Below are 26,602 nucleotides of genomic sequence, written 5' to 3' on the forward strand. Positions count from 1 at the left end.
CGGCAAGATAAAGGGCTGGATGCGAGGTTAGACGGGTTGTGGCTGTTATAGACTTGAACTGGCAGAGAAGTGATAAACAGTCAGCAGACCCCATCAACACTTCCTGGCTCAACAGAATGATGACTGTGTTCCTTAGCAGTGAAAATGATCGTGGCCTAGCAGTCAAGTGCTACATCTGGCTAATTCTATAAACTAATTACAGTCTTATGCACACCTCAGACAGATACCCCTCAGGCACACACACTGTTGTATCCAAACAGTGCATCCAAGGTGAGAGAACTGGAATGTTTACAGCATTGTGGAGCCCCGTGGCGAAATACTACACGGCAGTAAACGTCCAGTGAAGTCGGGTTGTTTTCTCGTCAGCTTTCATTGGCAGTCGTATGTTTACTCTTGAGTGTTTATCCGCGTATGAGGTTTTTTTTTTTTCAATGCATCTGGGTGCGTGCGCAGCCTGGTGTTTGGAGCGAGTGCCGTCAGTTACCTGGAATGTGGAGCTAACGCCAATGCTAAGATGGCTGCCAAGCTCTAAGATGGCTGCCAGGATTACATGCAGCCCGTGATGGGGAGACAGCAAAGAGTGAGGGATTCTGCATGAGCGCAGCAAGCCGAACCGCGGTGTCTTTGCTTTTCTGCATTCTCGCCCGTCTGTCTTTCGCTCTTTTTCCTCTCCCTCTCTCTTTCTTTCTCTCTGTGGATGGCTTCGTCGGCAGCGAGACAGGCCTGTTATTTTTTCCTGCTCAGTAGGCTAATCTGTGGCTTAGAGTGGCTGCAAGGAAAGTGTTGCTGGCAGGAGTTTGTGTGCTCTGTTATCACCTACAGCCTGTGGATAAACACCTCCTTTAGCTAGCTTGCTAGCAACTTCGATCTGCGTTGATGGCCAATAGCGTTCGACATCACCCTGTTCTCCTCCACATACAAACCTAGACACATGGTCCATTTTTACATAACCATAAATATGAACGCACACTCACACATTTCCAAACACTCCATGCAGCTTCTCCATTCTTAATTTGTCCTTTTGTTGCCAAGGCCTGGCCCACTTATGTGATAGCGTTCATAGGCCAGTCATAACAGGTGTGCGCAAACGTGTGTGTGTGTGTACATAGATTAGCGTTGCTTGTTGGCCCCCATGGCGAATAGTTTTTGTCGCGACTAAAACACACCGCGCTTCAAATCCACAGGCGTAGCCAGACTCCCGTGGTCAGCTATTTTCCCGAGTCTGTTTTAGCGGCTATGAAACAGAAATTAGAAGAAGAAAACAGATTGCGAGTGCACATGCTTGTGTGGGTGTGCGTTCGTGGGTGCGTGTGTGTGGGTGCGCGTTCGTGTGTGTGTGTGTGTGTGTGTGTGTGTGTGTGTGTGTGTGTGTGTGTGTGTGTGTGTGTGTGTGTGTGTGTGTGTGTGTGTGTGTGTGTGTGTGTGTGTGCGTGTGCGTGTAAGGTGTTCTGTTTATGCAGACTAAATCCCGAGCAGCAAGAAGGTATTAAATAGGATTAGGGCGAGGGATATGATTGCGTCGTAAGATACTTATTGGCATAACAGCACACTGTACATCATTGCACTTTCACTCAGCAGGGAGATGAGAACAAGCTTTCCAGTGTGTGTGTGTGTGTGTGTGTGTGTGTATGTATATACAGTATGTATGTACATATATATGTGTGTGTATATATGTGTGTGTATATATGTGTACTGTATGTGTATATATAATGGTTATGTATGTATATATAATGTATATGTATATATGTGTATATGTGTGTGTATATATGTAAATATATTTATACATGTGTGAATATGTGTATATACAGATATGTATATATATATGTATGTGTGTATATATATATATATATATATATATAAACAAATTATATATACATATATATGTATATAAATGTGTATATATATGTGTGTATATATATATTTGTATGTATGTATGTATATATATATATATATATATATATATATATATATATATATATATATATGTATGTATATATATATATATATATATATATATATATATATATATATATATATATATATATATATATATATAGAGGAAAGGTTGTTCTCAGTTCTTGCTGAGTGACGATGCATTGATGATTGTATTTTTTTTAAGCTTGACTTTACTAACACATCATAACTTAGCACATACTGTAAATGTATCTTGTTTCATCTCACACCTTTTGTATCACACTTAGGCTTATGGATATGTGGCCATAAAAAGTAAGCTATTTTATCACAAATATTAACCATTTCTACCCTGTTTGTCCATTTTTGTGCAGAATCTGGACAATCAGACAGCTCCAGCCAGCAAGGAGACACAGACATTAAACCACCACCCAATGGTTAGTATTGGACTTAGACTTATATACACACACACACACTGTGTATCCATTTTAATAGATTTTTCAGAATTCTGTCAACTGTGTGGAATTGATAGTTGCTTAATTATGTCCTTAAGCTATTAAAGCAAAATGTAGTGCACTACTTGTCTGCAACCAACAGAATCGCTGTTGATTTTATCTCAACAAGTTTTGGCTCAAAGAAAAACACATCATCTAAAGATTTCATCCTTGCACACTTCTGCTATGGAAACTCCTCTAGAAAGCATTGAAACAGGATTTCTGAACATTCAGAGATTGATTTTTACATTTCTTAAACATATATATGATTAAGAAAAATACCAATTAACTAATTGTGTATATTTAATAGTATATATTCCAAGCATATGCATTTTATGAATCCAAATTGCTTGAAAGATATGATCCACACAACACATAATTCAGGATTTCTATTCTATTTCAATTAAAATATATTTTTCTTTTCCACAGGACACCTGAGTTTCCAAGACTGCTTTGTCACCTCAGGGGTTTGGAATGTGGCCGAGCTTGTCAGAGTTTCACAAAGTAAGTAAAAATAACATTAACACAATGAATGAAAAATAGATATCGACAATAAAATAGTCTGCCAAAATTCCTGTTTGAATCTGCACCAAATTGTACACCTACCGGTACATACTGTAGATACCCACCTATGCTGGAATTGTATATCACTATCAGCCACTATTTACTGGCAAATCAAGGGTGCACTCACACCTACCACCCTAAATCTCCAAAAATTTTGCAATTTAAAAAAAAAAGAAAGAATGTAAAACACCCTTTTCTGGATCCACACCAACATTGAGTGGATTATTTGTACTTCCTTTGAATGTTTTCACAAAGTTGTGTGGAAGTTGTGTTGTGTTAAGATTATAATTAAATTATTTTCTCCTCCAAAAATTTCAAAATGTAAAAGCTAAAAAATAACATAGAATTCCAAAGCTTTAATTTTATCACCACTGATTCTTATTGATCATTCTATTTCCTTCCTTCACCCCTCTTGTTTCTTGTTAGCTCCTGTTGCCACGGCGTCAGGTCCAAATTTCTCATTGGCTGACCTGGACAGCAGTCCCAGCTACTACAACATCAACCAAGTGGCCCTGGGGCGACGCTCCCTCACCTCCCCTCCCTCCACCAGGTACGTGCTCCCAGCCCTGATAGGGCGTGCAGACAACAGTAGGGTGGTATGTGCTGATTGGATGTGTTTTCATTGCCTGATTTAGAAGTCTTCTTCACCCTTTGCTCTTAACCACTTGTCCTTGTTAGGTGCTCACCTCTTGAAAAGCCACTTTTCCACTGCATAGTACCGAGTCCCACACTGCCCAGTTGCTTTGTTGTTCTTCTAGTGGCAAAACCAGGACGAGCAAAGTCCAATTTCTAGTGGTAAACCCGATTTTAAAGTGTGCCAAGCTGATAACAGAGTTATGGTGTTAAAATGCAGCTGTGTGATGCGCTCAGCCGTCATGTTATCTTGGAGAACATTCTGCCACGTGTCAAACAAAGTAGGTTTTATAAGCTTTTTTTTAAATCTTAACTTATTTAATATTGTTTGTCTTTATTTTGCTTGTGGGTGTAAACAGTCCCCACCTACTCAGTGGCCTAGTGGTTAGAGTGTCCGCCCTGAGATCGGTAGGTTGTGAGTTCAAACCCCGGCCGAGTCATACCAAAGACTATAAAAATGGGACCCATTACCTCCCTGCTTGGCACTCAGCATCAAGGGTTGGAATTGGGGGTTAAATCACCAAAATGATTCCCGGGCGCGGCCACCGCTGCTGCCCACTGCTCCCCTCACCTCCCAGGGGGTGATCAAGGGTGATGGGTCAAATGCAGAGAATAATCTCGCCACACCTAGTGTGTGTGTGACAATCATTGGTACTTTAACTTTAACTTTAACTTTTAACTCCGGCTTCATCTTCTTGCTTGTAAATTTAAAGTTGGTAAAAAGACCTATGATCATTTTAATCTGCATTTTTTGTCATCTAGATCATTTGTACTAGATAAGCTTTACTGTCAATTTTGCTCCATAGTCACCTTTATAACCCATTTTTTTGAGTCTATCTGCAAGATGTTCTATTGTGTCCCGGTCCCAGATTGCAAATGAAACCAAGGCCCACCCTCTCCACATGTATCATAAGTTATCTTTTGAAAATGTATCTTGAGGTAGTCACCGCTATTTTTTTCAGACACAATCGAAAATACATTTTATGAACATTATATAAGTTTTCCCGGTCACAACATAGCAACACCCGCATGCTCTCCGATCAATTCAGACTAGCAATTATGTCACTACATGTCGCACGTCATTGTTATGTGCAAGCCCCGATTAGATGAAAATAATACTTTCCTCATAGCCTGAAGCAAAGGAGAGGAAGCTCCTCCCCCTCTGGCAGAGAGCTTGACATAATGTTTAAATAAGTGCGTCCACCTCGCTGTGATGTCACGACATAGCCAGACTGCAAAACACTGCGAACAAAGGCAGCCAAAACTGCATGCAAGCTTACGCCGAAATGCACTTTATGATTTGGCGCTTTGGCATTGTTTAACATGAGTATCTAACATTGTAACAACATTTATAACTCAGAAAAACCAAATTCATCATAGCTCCCCTTTAGGAACGACGCCATGGTCCTTCACAGAAACTGGCACATGCGTAGAAAGCTCACTTGTATGCTAGCTCAGTCAAAAACTATACATGCAGGAGGGAACTGGTTTCCAATTGCATAATTTAGGTATGTTAATTTAACCCTTAAAAATTGAAACACAATTTAATTAAGGGGTTAACATGTTTAGAGCTGGTTTCAAGCCAAATATATGCATAAATTGTTTTTAGTGCATGTAATTTAGTGTATCATTTGTTGGTGCGTGACGAGAAATGACTCAATTAAACACACATGCTAACATTAACTTGTGTTGTACTTCACAGTCTTCACTTAGTTGCAGCAGTCCCCCTTTCGTGATGCCCTTTGTCTCCTCTTGGATAAAATGTGTCCGCTAAAGAACAACCACATTGAATGCAGATGCTTCCCTATTTCAGTAACTTGTGACTAGATCTAACTGATGCGTTTAACGCCTTGTGGTACATTCGCAACTTCTCGCTGTACTCCATTGAAGTGGAAAGCCAAGCCAAAATGCTACTTAGCAGTGGAAAAAAGTGCTATTTGTGAACAATTGCTGTCTCTCTGCGTTTCCTCTTTGTCTTTCTTAAATTGTCTTTTCCTTTCTTCTGGCCTCTTGTCGCCCCACCGTCACTTTAGGTCTGAGGTGGAACTGTACGCACACCTTCCACGGAGGTAGTTAACGAACACAAAGACACACTAACTCATGACATATGTACAGAAAAAAGACACAGAGCGCAAGTCCTAACTGTGTTTGCTTCTATTGTACTTCTAACTGTTCTTTGATCATTTGTGTTTTTCACGCCTTGTACTTTTCATGGTTGTGATCCAAAACTTTTCGTTTCCACTAAGCAAACTGTGATTAGTTATTTTTACTATTGATTTGCTTTATGATCAAATAAATAATTTTCATATCCATGCGCTCTGCCCCCCAGCTCTACCAAGAGGAAGTCGTTAGACGACAGTGAGCTGGAGAGCCCCACAGATGATGTTTTCTATCCTGGACGCTCGCCTGCTGCCAGCTCATCCCAATCCAGCGCGTGGCCCAATGACATGGATGCAGGTACCACACTACACATCTATTTTCTACAGAGTACCTGTTTTATCTCTTTCAATCACCCATACACTACAAACCTAACCCCTTGGCTCGCTACCCCAAATAAGCGTAGTTGTATTCTCCTCCATGTACTGTCCTTCATGTACTGTATTTTTACACTGTTCTTTCTTCATCCAGTAACACTTACTTGTTTTTTGTTCTCACAAAATACTTCTCATTGGACTACGAAAAGTGAATTTGTTTATTCATTTATTAAATTATGCCTATTGACACTACAAGCACTTTAGTGTCATAGATATCTTGATTTATAGTTTTGATACATTGATTATTAGGGGTGTCTCGATCCAATTTGATATTATATATTGGTTGGATATCAGCAATAAAACAAGTATCTGATGATATTGGCTTGCATGTAAAATCTCTAAACAGATGCGCTCTGCTGCATGCATCGGTGCAGCGTGTTTATTTGTGCAAAGATGGACAGCCAGTTAACATCAAAATGTCCTCCAATAAGCACATAAGGTTAGTCCTTTCTTGTATTTTAGTGAAGTCATTTAACAAAGGTAAACATGGTCGGCCGAAGACTACTAGGAGCTGGCAGCTACACAACAGCTAAGCACACAATAGCACACAAGCTAGACATACGTAATAAATGTTTTTAATTAAACAATATTGAATTATAAAACACGCCATTTGTCAATATAAACAAGTGCCAAATAATTATAGTTGCATATTACTTACAGGTACGTCCCTAAGGTAGGAGCGCATTGGAAGGTATCCAGTAACAAATGGGTCTGCATCATTCAATTTACTACAGAATGATCTTGACTATTGTGGACACTGCACTTCAATTTAAAGACAGCATAAGTCCATTCCATACGGTTAATAATGAATGCATTACCGTTTTTCTCTGTTGGACTCACTTAATTAAGCCTTTTTAACATACCACAACACCAAATGATTAAAGTATGTATGATTCGTGCCGATATGTATCTGATCAATATCGGAACCATATCAGTAATGAAAACGTTGTATTGGGATACCCCTTTCAATTATTGTGTAATGCCTGTCATGATATCAACAAAGTAACTTGCTGAATTGTATTAATATTATTATTCATTTATTATATAATTGAATAATAGTTTACATATTTTTTTTGTTTTGTTTTTTTATTATGTGTCTATATATTATCATAATTCATAGCATACATATATATATATTTGTCCATTGTAAACCAAGTAAAACTGCACCTAATGGACTTGACTAAAATAAAGAAACCTTTTTAGACCGTAAACTCTTTTTTATATATATAATAATGGGTTTTCCATTTTTATTGCGCGAACGGTGATAAATAATACCATAGTATAGGAATGTAACAAGTTCCAATGATTCAGATTAAGTATCATAATGAAAAAGCTTTATGTTAGTGTGTATTTTGATCATAACCATGACCACTGCTGTAACCTGCTCTAGCTATGACCCTCTTTATTCTGTGTCGTTTATCATTAGTTCCACCTCATCCATACAACAGTTCAGTAAAGCTGCTCCTCAACAACTAAGCTCTTCTTAACAACGTATTATTACTGCACAGTTTTAGCCAATGATGTGTCAGCGATCCATTGCAACACATCCATGAAGTAAACTCTGAACTCCGCCATCCCCTGTCTCACTTTCTCGCTGTCTTTCTTTCTCGTTGTTAACAATACCCTTCTCCACTTTCAGTGCAGCACCATTTGGCCAGTGTGCAGGAGAGGAAGATAAAACATGAAAACGATGGCGTGCAGTTTCCTTACCATGGTTAGAACAACATTGATTACACTTATGTACTATTTATTCGCACACTCTGTAAACAGTATATATTGTATTTTTATGTTTGTATGTGAGGTGATGAAAAGACAACAATTTATAGTCATGATAATGCTGATCAGCCTTGTATTTCCCCCATTTTCCTCTGTAGTTAAGTGGCAGGATTCCTCCGGATTATCCGGTTTAAATTGGACATTCTTTGTCACACATGCACAGCTCACCTAAAATCCCTGGCTTTCTCTCCAAAGTCCTGTCTGGCCTCCCAATGCCATTTTAACCGACAGATGTCACCAGAAAAGGAAAAAACAGCAGCAGGCACATACACATGCATAAGGGTTACTCAGTCATGTATAAACAGACCTCCACAGGTTCTGTGTCGTGCTTTAGCGCGCACACACATGCATAATATGTGCATGCACAGATGCCCGCCAACACCTGCACATTTGACGCCACCCCTCTTCATAGGCAGCCATTCACACATTGAAACGCCCATGCTTACCGTGCTGCCCACCCCCGCAGGTGTTAAGGTACCCGCGTTGCTTCCACCTCTCTGTCCCTCCGTCCCTTCCTGGCTTGAAATCCCTCATTAAGACGCTTACCGTCTGTAGATCAGAGGTGTTAAACCCTTCCTCCCGCATCCTGCCGCTGCCTTTCATCCCATTCTCCCTTCTGTCTAATTGAAAACATGTACAGCCGGGAGGACTCTGGGGATGGACGCAGCCAAAATCACTGGTTAGGTTTCTCACTGGAGCCTCCGAGGGTCTTGCTCCACTTAGTTGTAAATGTAATTAAGATGCTGCTCATCAGGGCCACCACTGGGGTTGTTGCATGACTTTGCCCACTGGTGTGTCTGTATATCACACCCTGCTGGAAGTGTTTAAAAACATGGACGCCTTAGACCAGGGATCACATTTGCAGAAAGCTAAGGACTGCTTTTTATTTCGGTCTTATTATCTATATTCCCGAGAACCAATGTCCTCTATTGTAGATATTTGATTTGTCAGAGTTACAGGAGTGCTCTGCTGGTTTTAGGACTTTCTGCAAAAAAGCTAGACAAAGATTTTTAACATACACAACATCTTGGTACACTTCAAACCAGGCAACACCCTGAGATCGAGACTAGTGCCTCCTAAAGACGGGACACCCCACACCCATAAAAACAATCTCCAGTGTAATGATGAATGCAATGATTCATATATTGGAGAAACGAAGCAGCCACTAAGCCGACGTATGGCACAGCATAGACGGGTGAACTCTTCAGGCCAAGACTCAGTTGTCTACCTGCAAATCAAGGAGAAATAACACTCCTTTGAGAACAACAATGTACAGATTCTGGACAGGGAGGACAGCTGGTATGAAAGAGGAGTGATAGACGCCATCTATGTCAAGGTTGAAAAACCATCCCTGAATAGAGGTGGTGGTCTGTGCCACCACCTGTTTCCCACATACAACCCTGTCCTTTTAACCATTCCTAAAAGACTCTGCATTTTAGCTTCCAACAAATAACAGGAGTTAGAAACATTCTGGTCACAGATGCTCCTGTGTGCCATTTGTTTACAACTGAATGGAATGTTAACATAGGTGATTCCGACTATTTTGGGCGGTAAGTGGTCGATCCACAACGATCGTTTTGCTATGCAATACCTCAATGCCAACGAGGGGAAATTACACCGACTGTCGTTGGCGTTGACAGTAGGATTGCTTTTTTGCATCTCAATAGTTGTTTTTCTCACTAAGATAGCTTTTCCCAGGCATACCCTCCTGCTATTGGACCATAAATATTTGGTGTTTGGCACCAGCTACTAGACTAGATCTGACCAATTTAAGTCTAAGACCAGATCTGACGAATCTAAGTCTATGAGCATAAAATTATGAATCCTAATTGGATTAGAGGCAAAATGTCTTCTAAGAAAAAACCAAACAGTCCTGTTGCAATCGATTGAATGCCCTGAGATTACAATGACCTGGAGGAATGAGAATATCCATAGATTAGTCAAAGATCATCTGTATGGCAGTTCTCTCGTGTTTTTAGAAATCTGCTGCATAAATGTAAGTCTCTCACAAGTTTTTTTAACCGAACTCCCGGGCCACCAGTTGAATAGGCGAAATGATCAAAACAAGAGGACCTAAAAGAGACCCTTGAGGAACATCACTAGTATAACTAAATAAGTTAAACAAATGACTACTGACTGTATCTGAAATAAACAAGCTACAGCAACACCTTAGTGACATAAATCACATTACAAAAAAAAAACTGGATAAGCGGTAGTAGTGGCTGGATGGAATCGTAAGTGCCAAAAAGGAGAGGACTCAAAGGGATGCTTTGAGGAACGCCTTAGTTATGTAACCCTTAAGTTTGGACCCCAGTGTTCTATGTTTGCTAGTAAGGTTAAAATGTCAATGCAGGGATCTGCCAATGTGTTTACAGTGCTCCAAGTTCCTGTATACACCAGAACTGTTTTTTCAAGGTATTTCTTCCTTGTTTTGAACTGAACTAAGGGGCCGGTGTGGTGTGATTCCCTGGCCGGATTTGGCCCACAGGCTCCCAGTTGAATAGCCCTGTTTTAGCCACTTAGCGTATTTCAAATAGTACCTCAATGAATTGTTGGGTATGGTCCACTTAATCAAGTAGCTTGGTACCACTACATAACTGTATTGACTGATACCATCTAATGCGGCAGTGGCATGGTATCTGTAAAGCTGGAGCTAAAGGTTGTATCTATGTAGTGTACAGAGTACGCTTCACCAGACACAAATTCTTCAATTGTCATTACTCTTGGGGATGAATAGATTATATTAATTTGGAAAGTCATTTGTACATATGCAGGCATCGTCCCGATTCAATTACTTACACCCAATACACACCAGATGCTCAGTTGACTTAATAAATGCCATCATGAGGTAATTTGATGAATTACAAAACTGTTGGCGTTGTTTATTTAAAAAGAACAAGTTAATAAAGAGATTGGGTGGTGTGGTACACAAAGAGAGGATTATATTCAATAAGGGCTGTTGGTATGGTGTGTATCCCATTTTCCTAAGCATCCCACCTGCCAACTCATCTGGGAATTCCCTTCCAGGTGGGAGTGTATGTAAACACACACGCACTCGCATACCATGTGCTTGGATAGAAGATTAAAAAAAACAACACCAAGCACAGACAGGTGTGCCTCAGTGTGTGTCCACTTGAAGCGCCCTCCTCCCTCCCTCTTTCGCCACACACAACACACACGTCTTCCAGGCACATTCATACGCTGTCACATTCAGATACACACCATAGATTTCCACGCACAGACCTGCGCCTGCACAGCTGAAGCATGGTCCCAGATGGTGAATGATTGTGTGTATAGCCTTGGGATCCAGGAGGATGCTGGAGACATCTGCTCCACAAGGGGCTGATAAAGAAAGGAGGGGTTTAGGCAAAATACCCATGATTTTGTATTAGCTGCAAATGAGTGTTTAATAAATCCCACGCTGCCTCAGTGATGTGTACAGTAAGGCCCTATTGGATGGTCTTAGATTTGTGACTTCAATCCTAGCAGTTTCCTGGCCTTCCTTGACTCGTCCAAACCAAGCCTCCCCTTTTTTCTTGTCCAGAATTGTATGTCTGTTAGTGTGTCTGTGCGCTTCAGAGGCGCATCTGGTGGCAGGCCTGTTAGTGCAACGAGACAGAAGGGTCATCAGGGGAGCGCTTGATTGGTTGCCAGTGGAGCGCCGCCGAGGCTTGCCAGAAGAGAAAGAGTGCAGTTGTGGCACATGCGCACATGTAAACCGGATTGGCAGACTGCTTCGTCTCTGAAGTGCTGAGACATTTTCTTTTACATCCTCCTGATGGTAACGGCGCACTTTAAGGGCCCAGATGTCAGTCGTCAGCAGATTCCCCGTCTTCCTTTGTGGTCGTCAGCGTCATTGACTGTTTTGCGCGTACTGCTAAAATATATTTCAAATTTCAGTCATTTAAGTTGCGGCTCTCATTGGTACTAGTGTCTCTTAGCCATCGCTACTAACTGCTGGTGTCAGAAGCAGGATCCGAGGTTGTGTTCACGCTCGGAATTTATCTGACAGTACAATACTCCCACAGACTTTTGCTACGGTTGGTGTGCGTGTGTGTGCGCGCGTATGTGTATGAAAAAGAAATATATGTCGGCTGAAGACATAAATGGTTCACACATATTCACTCCCACCTGCTTGAGACTTAACTCTTTCACACCAGGAGGGAAGGTTTTGCACGCCCCCACACTCACCATCCACTTTCACACATATCCAGCTGGAGGAAGAATCGTATTTAATGCCCTGTTTGATGCGGAGGTGCCACGAAAATAGACCAAAAAACCGTTAAAAAAAAAAAAAGTTTCATCACTCACTCGTCAGGAAGATTAGAAGAAGACAGCTTGTGTTTTTTTGTCTATTTTTATGCTGTTACATGTGCTGCTTATGTGTTCAGCCATTGTATGTGCATGTGTGAGTGTGCGCGCCTGATAATCATATTTAAACAACTTATGACATCCCAATTTCATACATGTCGTCAGGGCAACGCATCGACAAACAAAAACACTGCTGCATTTCTCACAGGTTCAGCTTTGCTCTCTCTCACTCGCTTAGCTCTCTTCGCATATTTTCATGTCTCCCACGTGCTTCCCTCCCTCTCCCAGCTCCTCTGTCGGTCTGCTTGTCTTTCGCACTCAGCAGCTGTCGCGTCCATACTGTACAGTTTGTGCTATTTCTGAATGAAGCCCTCTTCTCGTGCAGCCAGCCTGTGGGTTCTCGCGGCGGCCAAACCGCAACTAGCTGACTGTGGCTATAATGGCGGCCACGTTTGGCGTTGGCACCTAAAAAAGACAGGCAAAAACCGAGAGAAACAGAAGAGATGGAGAAAGCATACAGTGGCACAGTGAGAGGTTATTATTGCTACAGATGTGCCTTGGCTTGCAAACAAAGACCAGCTTGATATTGGCTTCAGTCATTTTTCCCCCATTTTTGTCTTATGAAGACATGCTTGTAATATATTGCCCGGCCTGTTACTTCAAAGTTGGGAGCTGGGAATCCTCTCTCTACATGAGTTATGTTTTTTGTTCTTATATGTGTGAATGAGGCAATCAGGCAGCATTGAGTCATCTGATTCACACCCAAAACCTAAAGAATCATTCCCCTAAAATGCAATTAGAAATGATGTGGCATAGTAAAAAAAACAAAAAACTAATAAGCAACAATTTATTGATTGAAACCACCTCTCTCTTTTCCACCCTCTCCTCCCCACTTTTTTTTTTTTGTTTTTTTTTTTTGTTTATTCCATTTTTATTTTTTTTATTTTTTTTTTGCCAGGACTGTCCTCGCCTGGTTCACTTAAGAAGCCGGGGAAGTTTGATTTCAACGCCCTGACTTCCCAGACGAGGTCCCCCCGCATGGCGTTCACACACCACCCGCTGCCTGTGCTGGCAGGAGTGAGACCAGGTGAGAGCCCCCACCACCAAGGCAACGACCCCCCCTTCCTTCCCCCAGCCATTTTTTATAGTCTGAAAAAGAGAGAGAGAAGAAAAGAGGGATTGACAAATGTTGGAACCTCAAAACTTAACAGGAAAACCAAAATACAACTTTTCATTTCCGCAGTGCCAACTGCTGAGTTTCAATTGTTCATTTTACCGTCATGGCTTGGCCTAAGTTTCTCTCTCTTTCAGTCTATCTTCATCCATACATTTTTTTAACCACCATCGTTGTGCTTGTGTGTTTTAATACTGTCATTGCATGGTATCATTGCTGCCTCCATGCCTTTGCCCTAATGCTCATATCATGTTTGGATTGCTTTGACTTCAGTCGTCAATACGGCTTATACATTTTCACACTATTACCTTGATGTATAGTAGTGTTTACCATTCATTTATTTATTTGTGGCAGTGCGCCACAATTTAACTTAGAAGGATTTGGTATCTGTTTTTTTTTCGCCCTTGCTCACAAACACTTTATAATGGGACTGTTTATGCAGCATGTCGTACCATTTATGTACAGTAATAAGTAAATAGTAAGCAAAATCATAACAGTCACGCATTCATGTCACATGACGATGAAGGAGTCGGAGACAGAGGGACGCTTCAAGCTGACCACTCAAAAAAAAAAAACTTGAAAATGGCAGAGGAATTCTAACTTGCAGATTATATTTTACTTTTAGTAATGAAGATGACGTGCAGGAAACCCACAATGATGCGTGTCCTTGGCCATATTTAGACCAATGTATGCATTTAGAGAAAACAATGCCCCAAACGTTAGTTTTTAGTTGTTTACTCTGTAAACCAACATTTTAACTGCTCTCTTCATCAAAGACACATTTAGGAACACACATTAAGATGAGTTGAGGTTATGAAAGGTTTTACTGCACATAACCATTACCAACTGTTCCCAAACAACACACAAGTCAATGTTTTTTTTTTTGTCAAAATATAGATTATGCTGTTCTTTTTACTCTAGGTAGAGAAAATTAATAACATTATAACGGTGGTCCAAAGAAAAGGCAAGCTAAATAAATGCATACAGTGGGGTGTGGGGACCCCTAGAGGTAGTTGTAGGGTGTCCCCAGCTAAATGACAGTTTATTGGGTCCATTTAAACACTCTAAGTTATATTAACTTTAATATAATACATGTGGGCTCATAGATATAAATGTCGTTAAATAGGGGTCTGTAGCTTAATGCATACTGGGGGGTCAAATATGTATAAATGTAGCAAGCTATTTTTGCCCTGTATCTTGTAGAGTAGCTTGCTACAATTCTCTGGGGATAGCTTCCCCTGTAGCTTAGCTACAATTAACTTGTAACTTGTAGCTTACATCATTGCTTATTTATTGTTGTTGTTTAAAGCAAGCTCAGCAATTAGCATAGCTATTTGCAAGCCTGCCCCTGGCTTGCTCTCGGTGTGTAACATGTTCGGCCTTGTACCCCAATGATAATGATACTTGATAATGATAATTCATATACTAAAAATTATTTGCTGTAATAGATGTGATTATTATCATCTTCGAGGAGTGGCTATACACTGTATGGAGACGTATCATTGTGTGATAGCTGCTTGTCAGCAAGGGGACTAAATAAAAATACAGTATCAGCCAAAGAGGATTAGTGTTTGTGATTGGCATCGAAAGGCATGTCGATTACATACTTTCACAAAAATTGTCCGAAACAAATCGGTGGCCGATAGATCGCCACATTCCTACAAGACACTGAAGTCAATAAAACCTTAGATAATGCCTTATATTGCTGAAGACATAAACCAAAAACCTCCATTTTACCCACCCACACACAAACACTCAATTTTGCATCATAGCCAATTGTGCAAATTAGACAACAACGTCATTTAGAGCCCTCAACCACCACAACCAAACACCACAAATACGTTCTTAGTGCTGTCAGTCTTAAGCCATTATTACATTTGTTGCTTTAGAACAGGGGTGTCAAACTCATTTTAGCTCAGGGGACGCATGGAGGAAAATCTGTGCACAGGCGGGCCGGACTATTAAAATCATGGCATAAAAACTAAAGACAAATTCAGATTGTTTTCTTTGTCTTACTTTGGCCAAAAATAGAACAAACACATTCTGAAAATATTACAATAAAAAAATTTACCGGCAGCGGTAAAGTTTAGATCCATGAAGGAAAGAAGAAAGTGAATTAATGTTTATAACTGAATAAATTCACATATGCATAAAAATTTGTTTTCTTTTGTATTATTTTTTTTAATGAATCAAGTAACGTTTATGACAAACTTTTTCCAAAACACAATATAGAATGTGAGATATAACAGGATAATGCATACATTTATAATTTGTTTTCAAAACGGTTATAAAAAAGTGGGACCCCAAAAATATACTGTGGGACCCCTTTTTATGACTTAATGGGATCCCATTTTGAAAATTCCTAACGCCAACACTGATGGAGTATTGGTGCGTGCAAAACAGCAGCAGGTGTCTGTGGCCTGCTGGCCGGTTCTAATTCACGGGCCGGATCTGGCCCGCAGGCCTTGACTTTGACACCACTTAGAAAATGTAATCACAAGAATCTCGTTTGTTGACGGTTGACCCACAAACGGGCCATTACAATCCTGGGGAGTGGATACTTCCATCGATGCCAAGTTGTGAATAACTATTTTATTTTCCTCACCAAAATGTAACTGTAGCTATCCTGCTATTTACTGATTGTGATGTCCAAGTATTTGAAAAGGTTATTCATTCAGCTAAATTAGTGGCTGTGTGAGACTTTTTTGCATCACTGTACATATATTTTTGTAGTTTGCATCAAAGTTAGCCGTCTTTTCCAAGCATGTTCACTTTTGTCCTTGTTTCTAGTTTTAATGAGAGCAGATTTTCACAGAACGCCATAGATTCCTTCAGTGTGTTCCCAATGACGTCTTTTGATTGAGGCACAAAGGGCAAATTGTCCTCTGAGCATTTTGGTCCAATAGCATGTCCGACAAGGTTTCTCCAACTCTGCTCGGAGAATTCCCAACGTCCCTTGTATCTGAATTTTGCCAACAAGTCCCTGAAGGCTGGCGGGCTCGCTTTTCAAAGGCATAAATATGTCCACCGCTCTCATTCCATTTGACTCTCAGAGGGATGGTTTGGTCGGCGGCCAAACCACACCTACTATGTAAAGGTCATTTGCACTCAATGCCCTCGTCTTGAAGCGTATTGAATTTTACTTTCAGCTCTCCCTGCGGTATATTTAGAAAATACACCCAAGGACGTGTCTTGAACCATGAAGAAAAAAAGCTTCCAAATTCGATCACGAGTTGACGTAACAAACTGGGTAGCTAAGGGGTTTGTTTCCAGGTTGTCTCCTAGTTTGAAGACACACGTGTGCATGTGTAAATTTACACTCCAGCGGAGGACTGTCTGCCTTACAATGGCTGCAGTCCAAATGGAATGTCCCTTAGAGGCCTCTAGTTGTATAAAGTGCCTGGAGGAAGACAGGAGTGAAAGGAAAGACGTGCATACAGGGAAAGATATTTCTCGTTACCATGGCCCGCCTTGGATGCGCTGAAACGGTTAGCTCCTCCTGTGTAGGTCTAGTGTGAGAGTGTGAGTGTTCAGGGCTAAGTGCTGGATTGTTTATGTTCCATTGTTGGCACCGGACTGACATGGCGAGCTGCCAGGCAGACTGTTGTCTGATTACGCTCGTCTGGAGGGACCGCCATTGTGGCTTGCGATTACGCGCCAGCACATCCAATGCGTGGACCCAAAAGTACCCAAAAATGTTGAGTTCTGCACAAAGGCAGAAGTTTAACCAACTCACACTGACACTCTTTGTGAGTAGCGACACACACAAGAGACAGTAGGTGACAGACAAAATCACAGATGCTTGTTCGCCAGTCTCCCCTCACCTAGCAGCTTGTATCTCTCGTTTGGTGTGCCAAATTGCCAAAGCCGTAGAATTGTAGCCGACGAGACAGACAGTGGAGCCTGACTGCCTGACTAATGTCTCCAGGAGGTGTTTTCTGGTCATTTGGGAGCGAGGGGAGATCCTCTATCAAGCTTCAAACTACTGAGGAGAGCCGCACATTGCTGATTGATTAAACCTCACTGACAACCAATAAAAGAAGTGTGTGTGTGAGGCTGGTGTACCTTAGTGGTGTGTGTGTGTGTGGGTTTGCGAGGCACACATGGAAAGGCAGCACACATACATGCAGTATAGGTCTGGAGAAGTCTGTGAAGAGATGCCAGGCGGAGTCTGATTTATAAAGTGAATGTGGCCACATGTTGCACAATAGCTATGGATGGTAAACCACAGTACAGATAATCACAGCGATTTAATGTGTCAGCACGACGAGCGGTTTGAGTGACCAAAAATCATACACAATCACTGCTGCTTAGTTAAAGCATATGTCTCATAGGGTTGCACTGTTTGATATCTCTGCTGTCATGTTTTTCCCAACTCACATTTCTCTTCCTCTACTTCCTGGTTGCTTCTCCTCTGCAGGGAGCCCCCGTGCCTCAGCCTCAGCCCTGCACTTCCCCTCCTCCTCAATCATCCAGCAGTCCAGCCCTTATTTCACCCACCCCACCATACGCTACCACCACCACCAGGACCCGCTTAAGGAGTTTGTGCAGTTCGTGTGCACCGACAGCACAGGACAGCCGAGTGCACAGGTAAGTGAATCAAGGCCGAGGGGACGGTGTGAGGGTTATTTGCAAGAGGGAAACAAGTATTGAGAAGGGTGTTGGATATCCTCCTTTTCTTTCTTTTCTTTTGTCAAAGTTACACATTTCTGAAAAAAATAGACCCGTTCTGCAAAACCGTGGACACTAGTTATCAGGACGGTATCGTACTCCCAGTTGTTTAGGTTGGATCAATTTATTATCAAGCACAAAGAGAAACATTTAGGTCCTCACATACCACACAACAATGATACTGTGTAACCCACGTACATCGGTGATCTGTGGACAAACTCATCAAGTCCCTATCCACTATATTCTTCCTAGTGACTTAAGTCAGCGTTAAAATACAGTGAATGGTCGACAAAAAAATGTTAAACCCGACAGGGTAATTTTATGAAAATTTGGTCTGTTTTTGTTGACGTGTGACAAAAAGCAAACTTTTTGTGAACAAACTGCCATAGGTTCTAAAACTTTATTAACTTAGTAATCTATATATAACGGGACCTTTGCAATGAACATGAGGGCACACTTTTGCTATCTATAAAGGCCTGGGCCGATTGATACATTGCTATGTTCATGTGTGTTTGTTTAATTCCTATCTCGCTTTCAAACGGTGTGCAAGCTGTGTGGCTCTTAGCACCTGAGCATGTTTATTCAATAGCAAAATTCAATGAACGGTGTGAACCCTCTTGTCAGTCATCTTTGTCTCGGTGGGTGGACGTGGGACCGCTGGCTCACACACACACACACACACACACACACACACACACACACACACAGGATGCACAGGCAGAGAGCCTCTGGAGGAATTATGAGGAAAAAAGATGATTGCAAAGCCAAATGTCCCCGGATTATTTTGGCTTAAAACCGAATGAGCAACATGAGCTCATCAACACGGACGAACAAGCGAGTGTGCCGAATTTGTTGGAAAGTGATGACAACAAAAAAGACAACAAAGCAAACCACCCCACCTGGTTTTTCTAACTGAGGAAAAAACTGCATTTCAAGGTGCAATTTTTGCTAACAGAAATTGAGAATTGGTTTTATTTGTTTGTTCGTTTACTTATTCAAGATAACTAAAAGTTATTGACCTTCCAATTACAATAGTAAAAAATACTAATGAGAAATAATAGTTTATAGCATTTTAAAGGGTCACTTGCATTATCATAACAGACTTGACGCATGGCTTATATTTCCAGTCCCTCACATAATGTTTATCGTCAAGAAAATCAGTACAGACCAAAAGGTTCTGTACCAAAAACTCTGATTCGAATACATGTACCAATACACCCCTATGTGCAAACAATGGTTAGTGCATGTTTCGTTTATGCTGACACTTCTCGGACTGACTGATGTCATTTTACACAAGAATATCAGCACCACTACAGGCCTGCCATGCAAACGGCAACATTGTGAGTTGTTTTGGCAGACATTTAGGGTTGTTGTTTTTTAACAACTTTGAAAAACTTTCAAAAAATGCAAAAAAAAAAAAACTATTTAGGATTGAGAATACAGATGCAGTGTGTAACATAAATTGCAAGAGGGGGATGAAGGAAGGATAAAGGTGTTTACGTTTTTTTTTATTTCACTGGCGACAGCGTCCTCAAACCGGATGCCAAACTTGGTGTTGTGGTCAAAGCTGTTCTGACCCCACGGTGTCATGGGAGGATGCAATAAATGTAGCTCATGCTGGGGAAAAAAAGCTCAGGCCGAGTTAGCATCAAAACCGCAGTCGGTCAAATTTAACTTTGTTTAGAAGAGCTCCATAAACGGCCATGAAAACACTGGAAATTACAGTTGCATTCCTGCTGTCGTTCTATGTGATGCGGCTCTGCTGGGAACAATGAGGCTAAATCACTCACAGGGAACGTCGTATTTTTTGCACAATACATGGTGGAGGAACAAGATGAAGTCCAGAAGCACCTATGTTTTATTTTCAATGTCCTCAGAAGGCCTTTAAATCTGTAGAAAGGATGCTGGGTGTACTGTAGACCACTACTTTAAATTTGGCTTTTTAATGTTTGACTTCTTACTTTACACCAGGGGTGTCCAAACTTTTTTCGGTGAGGCCTGCATACAAAAAAATTGAAGGATGTGTGGTCCACTTTATACATTTTGCTGATTAAAGCTACTAAAATACAATTTAGGTCAATCGATCTCTGCAAACCTATCTGAACAAAACATCCACAACTTAGCTTTGTGTCATAGCCAACAAAGCAAATTAGTGTAATATCTAATCTAACCCCCTTACGATATTTATAATGTTTTACTAATACAATATTATTACTATTATTATTGTTATTACTATTATTATTTTTATTATGCCAACTAAAACCTTATGCACACTCAAAAATATGTTTTATCTTGCAAGAAATTTGTAGTCATCATGAAAGTACTTCGGCTTCCTCCCACCTCCAAAGACATGCACCTGGGGATAGGTTGATTGGCAACACTAAAATGGCCCAAGTGTGTAAATGTTGTCCTCATCTGTGTTGGCCCTGCGATGAGGTGGTGACTTGTCCCAGGGTGTACCCCGCCTTCCGCCCGAGTGCAGCTGGGATAGGCTCCAGCGCCCCCGCGACTCCGAGAGGGACAAGCGGTAGAAAATGGATGGCTGGATGGCATTTCTTTCTTCTTTTTTTTTTTGCATGTGTAATGTTCTAATTTGGGACGTGACGTGTTTATTGTGTCAGGAAAACATGTCACGGCCCAATAGAAAACGAGCCACAGGACGCATTTTGGTAACAATATATGGTACATACAAATTAAAATCCATTGCTCATATTGCTAAACAGCGTGTGCAAACTATAAACTTGTGTGTAGTATTGGTGGGTGTGTTGCGTGTGATCTACTAAGACTGCGTGAACAGTTGGTAACAAATGAGGATTGTGCATGTACTACGGGCTTTTCATTCCCATGGAAGCACTCGTTTCCCTCCACAATTATGTTTTATAATGCCCTGTGTGGTTTTAAAATGTTGAACAAACAGCATACAACAAAAATCCATATCACCTTTTCTGCAATATAGAATGGCAATTTAGACATTAGAAACTATTTTTAGCACACTTGACGGTGCGCTCTGCAGGTAGGCGGTGGACTTTAACAACACTGCAGCACATTAACGTGTCTGGAATAATCCAAAAGGAAGAAAATGCATATTGCACGACATTTGTTCACATATGATATATATTATAATATTTCTTAAATTGAAAAAAAATGTACGCCATTTAAAAAAAATAAAAATAAAACGCCAGCAGACACCAAAATGCATCTATTTAATTTATTTTAATCAGCCGTTTAAGTCATGCAGCATTTACAATGTCATAAAACGATATTGCTGAATAGACGATATGTCTAAAAATTTTATTTTTGACAGTCCATACATTTTGACAAGCATACGTAGGACAGAGCTGCAGCGCAACCACCTCCTTCGTCACAGCCATTTCTACACCACTGCCGGTTTGCACGTCTTTTCTAGACGTAGTAAATAAAGACACAAAACAGCGGCCGCAGTACAGTTTTATTCTTGATTAATCACACTGCCTGTGTTGCATTTTTGTCTCTCAGTATTGTGGGTGTTCAGATGATCAGCAAATATTCTGGACATTCATGAAGACAGACGCGCTAAATGGATTGAGCTCCTTATTTTTCTCACTTAAGAGACAGATCCTCTGTCCACAAGTATAGTGGATAAGCTTTGCGTGTGCTATCAGGTTTGCACGTGTTTTAATACACGCAACATTCTTGAAAGTAGATCAGGTCCTAAATGTTTGCAACAAAATGTTGTGCACATTTTTTTTTATTGTGTATTTCATTCTTTTTGACCGGACTGTCTGATCATTTTACTGTTAGGTTTACGTGTGTATGCGTGTATGTGTTGTCGTTCCTCTGGTTGTATACGGTCCTTTTTGTGTGCATGCTGTTGCCATCTATGGGTCACTGGGTGAGTGTTGGATGTCACTCTTGTCCCCCTGTGATCTCGGGGGTGTGTGTGTCCCGCTCACCCTGTTTATATGGTCCGTCTGCAGCCTAATGGAGGTGGCCAGAGCAAAATGCCGGGCTCCTTTCTGCTGCCCCCGCCACCCCCAGTGGCACGCCCCGTGCCCCTCCCCATGCCCGACTCTAAAACCATCAGCACGCCCACCGACGGTGGACTCAGCTCACCCGCATCTCCGTGTAAGTCACTCCCACTCCCCTCCACAAACCCCCATTACTGCCCCAGTCTCCCCACAGAGTTGTCATAGACACCGATCCAAACCAACTCCTCATAAAGCCTTAGCTTATTTGACCTTATTGTTCCCGACTGGGTGTGATTACGTGTAGGAGTCCCAGATTTGATGTGCCATTTAGACAATTAGAGATAGAATAACATGCACGTATTTGGGATTTTGACAGTAGCTACTGCAGTAATTTTCACAATCTGCATTCCCATCAGCAGCCCCTGGAGCTACACCACTTGTTGGACCGTGCTGGGCCACAGTAGAAGGTCCAAATCTGTTAGGGCAGATGCCACGCCTTTGCCGTAGCAGAGATCCTTTCTCCATCACTTCTGTATCCCTTTCCCTCACTCTGAGCTTCAGCTTCTTTCGCTCTGCTCATGCCTTTGCGTCCATCCCTATACCTTTCTTCTAGCTTCTCTTGCTCTCTAGTGTTGGGTTTCATGCTAGCACCACAAGAGGCAGTGTGGTCTTCCCCCCTCTTCTCGTTGGATTCTGTAGTTTTGTAGCAGAGCTGGGCCCTGTGCACGTTGCTTCTGTAGCCAAAAAGCCTTTGATCGACACAAGCCCTGCATGTCCACCTAACATAGGCTGTACGCCCTTTTCTCTCATTTCTTTTTTTTTTGATATAATCTCAGTTCTTTGTTTCTTTTTCTCTCTTTTTTTCTTTTTAGGGGAACAAAATTAGGGCAGTTGGCGTGGACTCCAAAACAAACAAACATTAAAAGAAAAACGTACATGCCCCCCAATTTACCACACCCAATCCCCTTGTCGCCTTCACACAAATATCACAATAATTACGAACACAGAAGTCACAATGTATGGAGAGTAATTTATTCCATCTTAATGATGTAATAATTAGTCACTGGGGGAGCAGGGGAGAGGAGTGTTTAACAGGGAGGTGTTGGTTGGTTGGTTGGTTGGTTGCACCCAAACAGGTGCAGTGAAAGAGTCGGGCCACGGGAGAGGCACACCAAGAGGGGGCGCTGGACGGAGCAACAGGGGCACCTTCTCGTCCTTTTGTTTTGACTTTCTCTCCTCCTGTCCTATCATCCTCTCTCTCCCCCACACCTTCCTCCCCTTTCCACATGTCACTTTACTATTTATTTATATCCATATATAAATAAATATCACCCTTTTCCCCCCCTGGCTGGTTTTTTTTCACATTTTGTTTTTCCCTTCACCTGTAGTTCTCAATGGTATTGTAATTGCAGTTATGAACACAGCCCAACACGTTTAAACGTCTCTCATGCCCTGTCATTGTTATCCCCTACACCCATCACACCCTCAGTCGAGTCAGGGACAAGTTCCATGCCGGAGTCCAGTGAACAAAACTGCCCTAAATTTGATCCTGTGACATCATCACCCGGTGTCACATGCTCTTTTTCACCCGCTGTAAATGTAAACGGAGCATCATTGCCATCATGGTCACCCTATTATTATGTCGACAGTGGGTCCTCAGTGGTTTTGTATGATTACGGGCCAGGGGCTGCTGAGGATCATCAGTGACTTATTTGAAATAGCTTCCTCATGTTCGCACTATTCATTACAGACTGTGCATCCCCTTTGTAACCACAGATTACATGGCTAAGTGAAGGGAAATAACAATTAAGTTGCCCGCAACACGGACAAATCAGCCATATGACTAAGAGCGCATCAGCCTCACCGGCCCTTAACTGTCTTTTCCCAATAGTCTGTTTGACAGTGATCTATTACCATGCACTGAACATTTGAATAGACAAAAAATGACAATGAGAGCATCAAACTCTAGTATAGAGCTTTGGTGTGTATGCATGTGTATAAAAGCATGTACACACTTGTTTCTCTCTGTTTGTAGCATACTCCACGCCAGGCTCCACAGCTCCCAACCGGTTTGTCGGCATCGGAACACGGGACAACTTTCTGAATATCCCCCAGCAGACTCAGGTACCCTGCCAGCCTCCCTCATTCAACTAACACCCAACCCGTCCATCTCTTGTATCGCCTCTGTTTCCTGTGTTTCCTCATCACTTGCTGCAAGCGTGCACACCGTGACGCCGTGTTTCAGAAAAATGTATGCAAGGGCTCGTAGGAATTATTCACAGCAGATGCAGGTGGTCCTCGGGTTGCAAATCAGTTTTGTTCTTATATGACTGTGATGTAAGTTTTAGTGTAAGTCGGGTCTTATATCAATCAATCATCAAAACTCTATTTATATAGCAGTTTGCATACAGGAGCACATTGCAACACGAAGTGCTTTACACCAGTTTAAAAGGAAAAACAACAAAAAAAACATGGCACTGAGGATTGAGTAAAAAGGCCACCTTTGATGCATCCGTACTAGAGAATAACTAAAAATTATTATAATCTAAAAAATATTTAATAAAAACAATACATAAAATGGTAGAGGAGTAATATTTGTAATAATATTAATAAATAAGACAGAAAATAATAACAATTATGCTAAAAGTCACTGTACACACAACACATAAAGGATGTATAAAATACAGAATTTAAATACAATAATTTGACAAAACAACTCATTACTTTTATTTATGTGGTTGTTTGGGATGACAAAGTCTCAATAATGAGACCACTATGCTGCTTAGCGTTCATGTTGCCATCAAAAGTACCATCTTTATCCTTGATGATGGTAGCGACCTTCGAGCAGTTTGACAATGTTGCGTTTTACTTTTCATTTATGCGCTGCCACCAGAAGAGTCTGCCTCATGCTTGGGAGACCTAACGGAGGTCAAAGATAGAATGGTAACTAGAAAGAACTAAAAAGACTTTCCTTTGTGTAGCAATGCGACTGTGTTTTACAGTAGTTCACCTACGTATTGTCTCACCGCATTCACGTTTGTAGTTTGTACAGTATTATATTAATAATTTATGGGAGTTGGTTTATAAAACAGAACACCATATAATGAGGACCGCCTGTATTTTTTTGACATAAGATCATTAGCTGAGCTGCAATTCTACATTTTTCAGAAGATGATTTCAAAGGCTTTTCTTTAGTACAGTACAACCTTCTTCTTCCATTTTTTCGGAGGCTTACCGCTACTTACCTTTGCAGCCCTGAATTGGGACACAACTAATCACGCTCGAAGTCACCTTTAAGATGGCTGCCAGCATGCTTGGCTGTTTTCAATTAATCTGAATTCTGTGTGATCGAGTTCAAAGTTGTGAAAGTTCCCGTTGGTCGACTTTTCCTCGGTTTCTACTTTTGGTGCAGTGTGTTCACGAGACGTTGTGTCGCCCAGAAAGATGAGTTCAGACGCGGTGCTTGTTTGAATTGACATCATAGTTTTCCTCATCCAAGGCATTGCTGCGTAAGGCCTACTGGGGGGATATTCTAATGGGCTAGAAATTGGTCATCGCCCACCTACATAGGTTTCAGTACGGGTTTACGGTTTCTGCTCCACCGTAGTTTCCCCACAGTGAATGTAAACAGCGCCAGTTAGTTGGAGCTTCAGCCGTGTTGATTTATCTCCACAAGGCCCCACAGTGTGTATTAGTGCAGCGTGTGAGGCCACCAGTGCACTACATTGTGGTTTCGCCTTGGCTGCGCTCTGCCGCTGGGCTGCAGCGTCTTGGGCCTCCTCCATCACCAACACAACTTTTCTCATTAGGGGCTAACCACACCTGCCTGCAGCCAACTCGGCTTCGCTGTTCCCCCCCCCCCTCCGCACACACATGGAAGCAATCAGCGTCCCTCTGCTGCCTCACCTCGGCACGGCTCCGCTCGGCTGCCGCAGCACGCTTTCCCCTCCTGCTGCTCTCCCGTGCATTTTCAAGCTCCCCCCCTAACCCACCTGCACCACTCTTGCACAGATGTAGCCCTGGCACAGAGGGGACATTCAGATGTGCCCGAGCATGCGTCGAGCACTCGCATGAACATGTAACGCCGTGCCAAAAGTCTCGCCCCTCGTCTCTACCTCCCCCTGACAACAGCTTACATCTGTTCTTGAGCACTTTTTATCCTTTGCAATCGCTCCTCAAACATTCTGCTCTGGTAAATGTAGAGTATATTTCAGTGTTGGCCTGGTAGAGAGCCTAACAAGGTTATGCTGCACTTTTTTGGCCCCACTGCAGCGGTATGGAAAAAAAGTGGTCTGAGGAGCGCTCTGGTGGCGGGACATTAGCAGTGCAAGTAGGGAGAGGAGGCTGTCGAAAAGAAAGCAAGGGACCGAGCACTAGGGAGTTAGTTGAAGCCCACTGCACTCCACAGTCACGTCCCGGCTGTCTGGTTGCTGCTGGCAACCAGACATGATGTCATAGGCTGTCGGACTTGGACGAGCATGGGGAAGGGGGGTCACTTTCCATTGCCAAGGATTACATGGGGAGGGAGAGGAAGATAGCAGGGGGTTAATGGAAGTTGAAGCCAGCAGGAGGAATTGTCTACAAACA

At 41.9% G+C, this 26,602-nt stretch overlaps 1 protein-coding gene across 12 annotated transcripts in view; it reads left to right on the plus strand.

The window, feature by feature from the left end:
* Window positions 1–26,602, plus strand: part of nfixa (nuclear factor I/Xa) — a 233,359-nt gene that overhangs the window by 198,594 nt on the left and 8,163 nt on the right. For 2 of the 12 annotated variants that reach the window (XM_061983781.2, XM_061983784.2), the window contains 10 exons: window positions 2,286–2,348; window positions 2,835–2,909; window positions 3,396–3,519; window positions 5,636–5,671; window positions 5,932–6,059; window positions 7,776–7,850; window positions 13,182–13,310; window positions 17,818–17,987; window positions 22,025–22,172; window positions 24,051–24,139. In XM_061983781.2, coding sequence (XP_061839765.1) covers window positions 2,286–2,348; window positions 2,835–2,909; window positions 3,396–3,519; window positions 5,636–5,671; window positions 5,932–6,059; window positions 7,776–7,850; window positions 13,182–13,310; window positions 17,818–17,987; window positions 22,025–22,172; window positions 24,051–24,139 — 1,037 coding nt within the window. The remainder of the gene's footprint in view (window positions 1–2,285; window positions 2,349–2,834; window positions 2,910–3,395; window positions 3,520–5,635; window positions 5,672–5,931; window positions 6,060–7,775; window positions 7,851–13,181; window positions 13,311–17,817; window positions 17,988–22,024; window positions 22,173–24,050; window positions 24,140–26,602) is intronic. The other 10 variants (XM_061983787.1, XM_061983785.1, XM_061983788.1 and 7 more) reach the window with 10 other exon arrangements.

Source organism: Nerophis lumbriciformis, linkage group LG25 (assembly GCF_033978685.3).
Source record: "Nerophis lumbriciformis linkage group LG25, RoL_Nlum_v2.1, whole genome shotgun sequence".
In the NCBI taxonomy this organism is placed as follows: Eukaryota; Metazoa; Chordata; class Actinopteri; order Syngnathiformes; family Syngnathidae; genus Nerophis; species Nerophis lumbriciformis.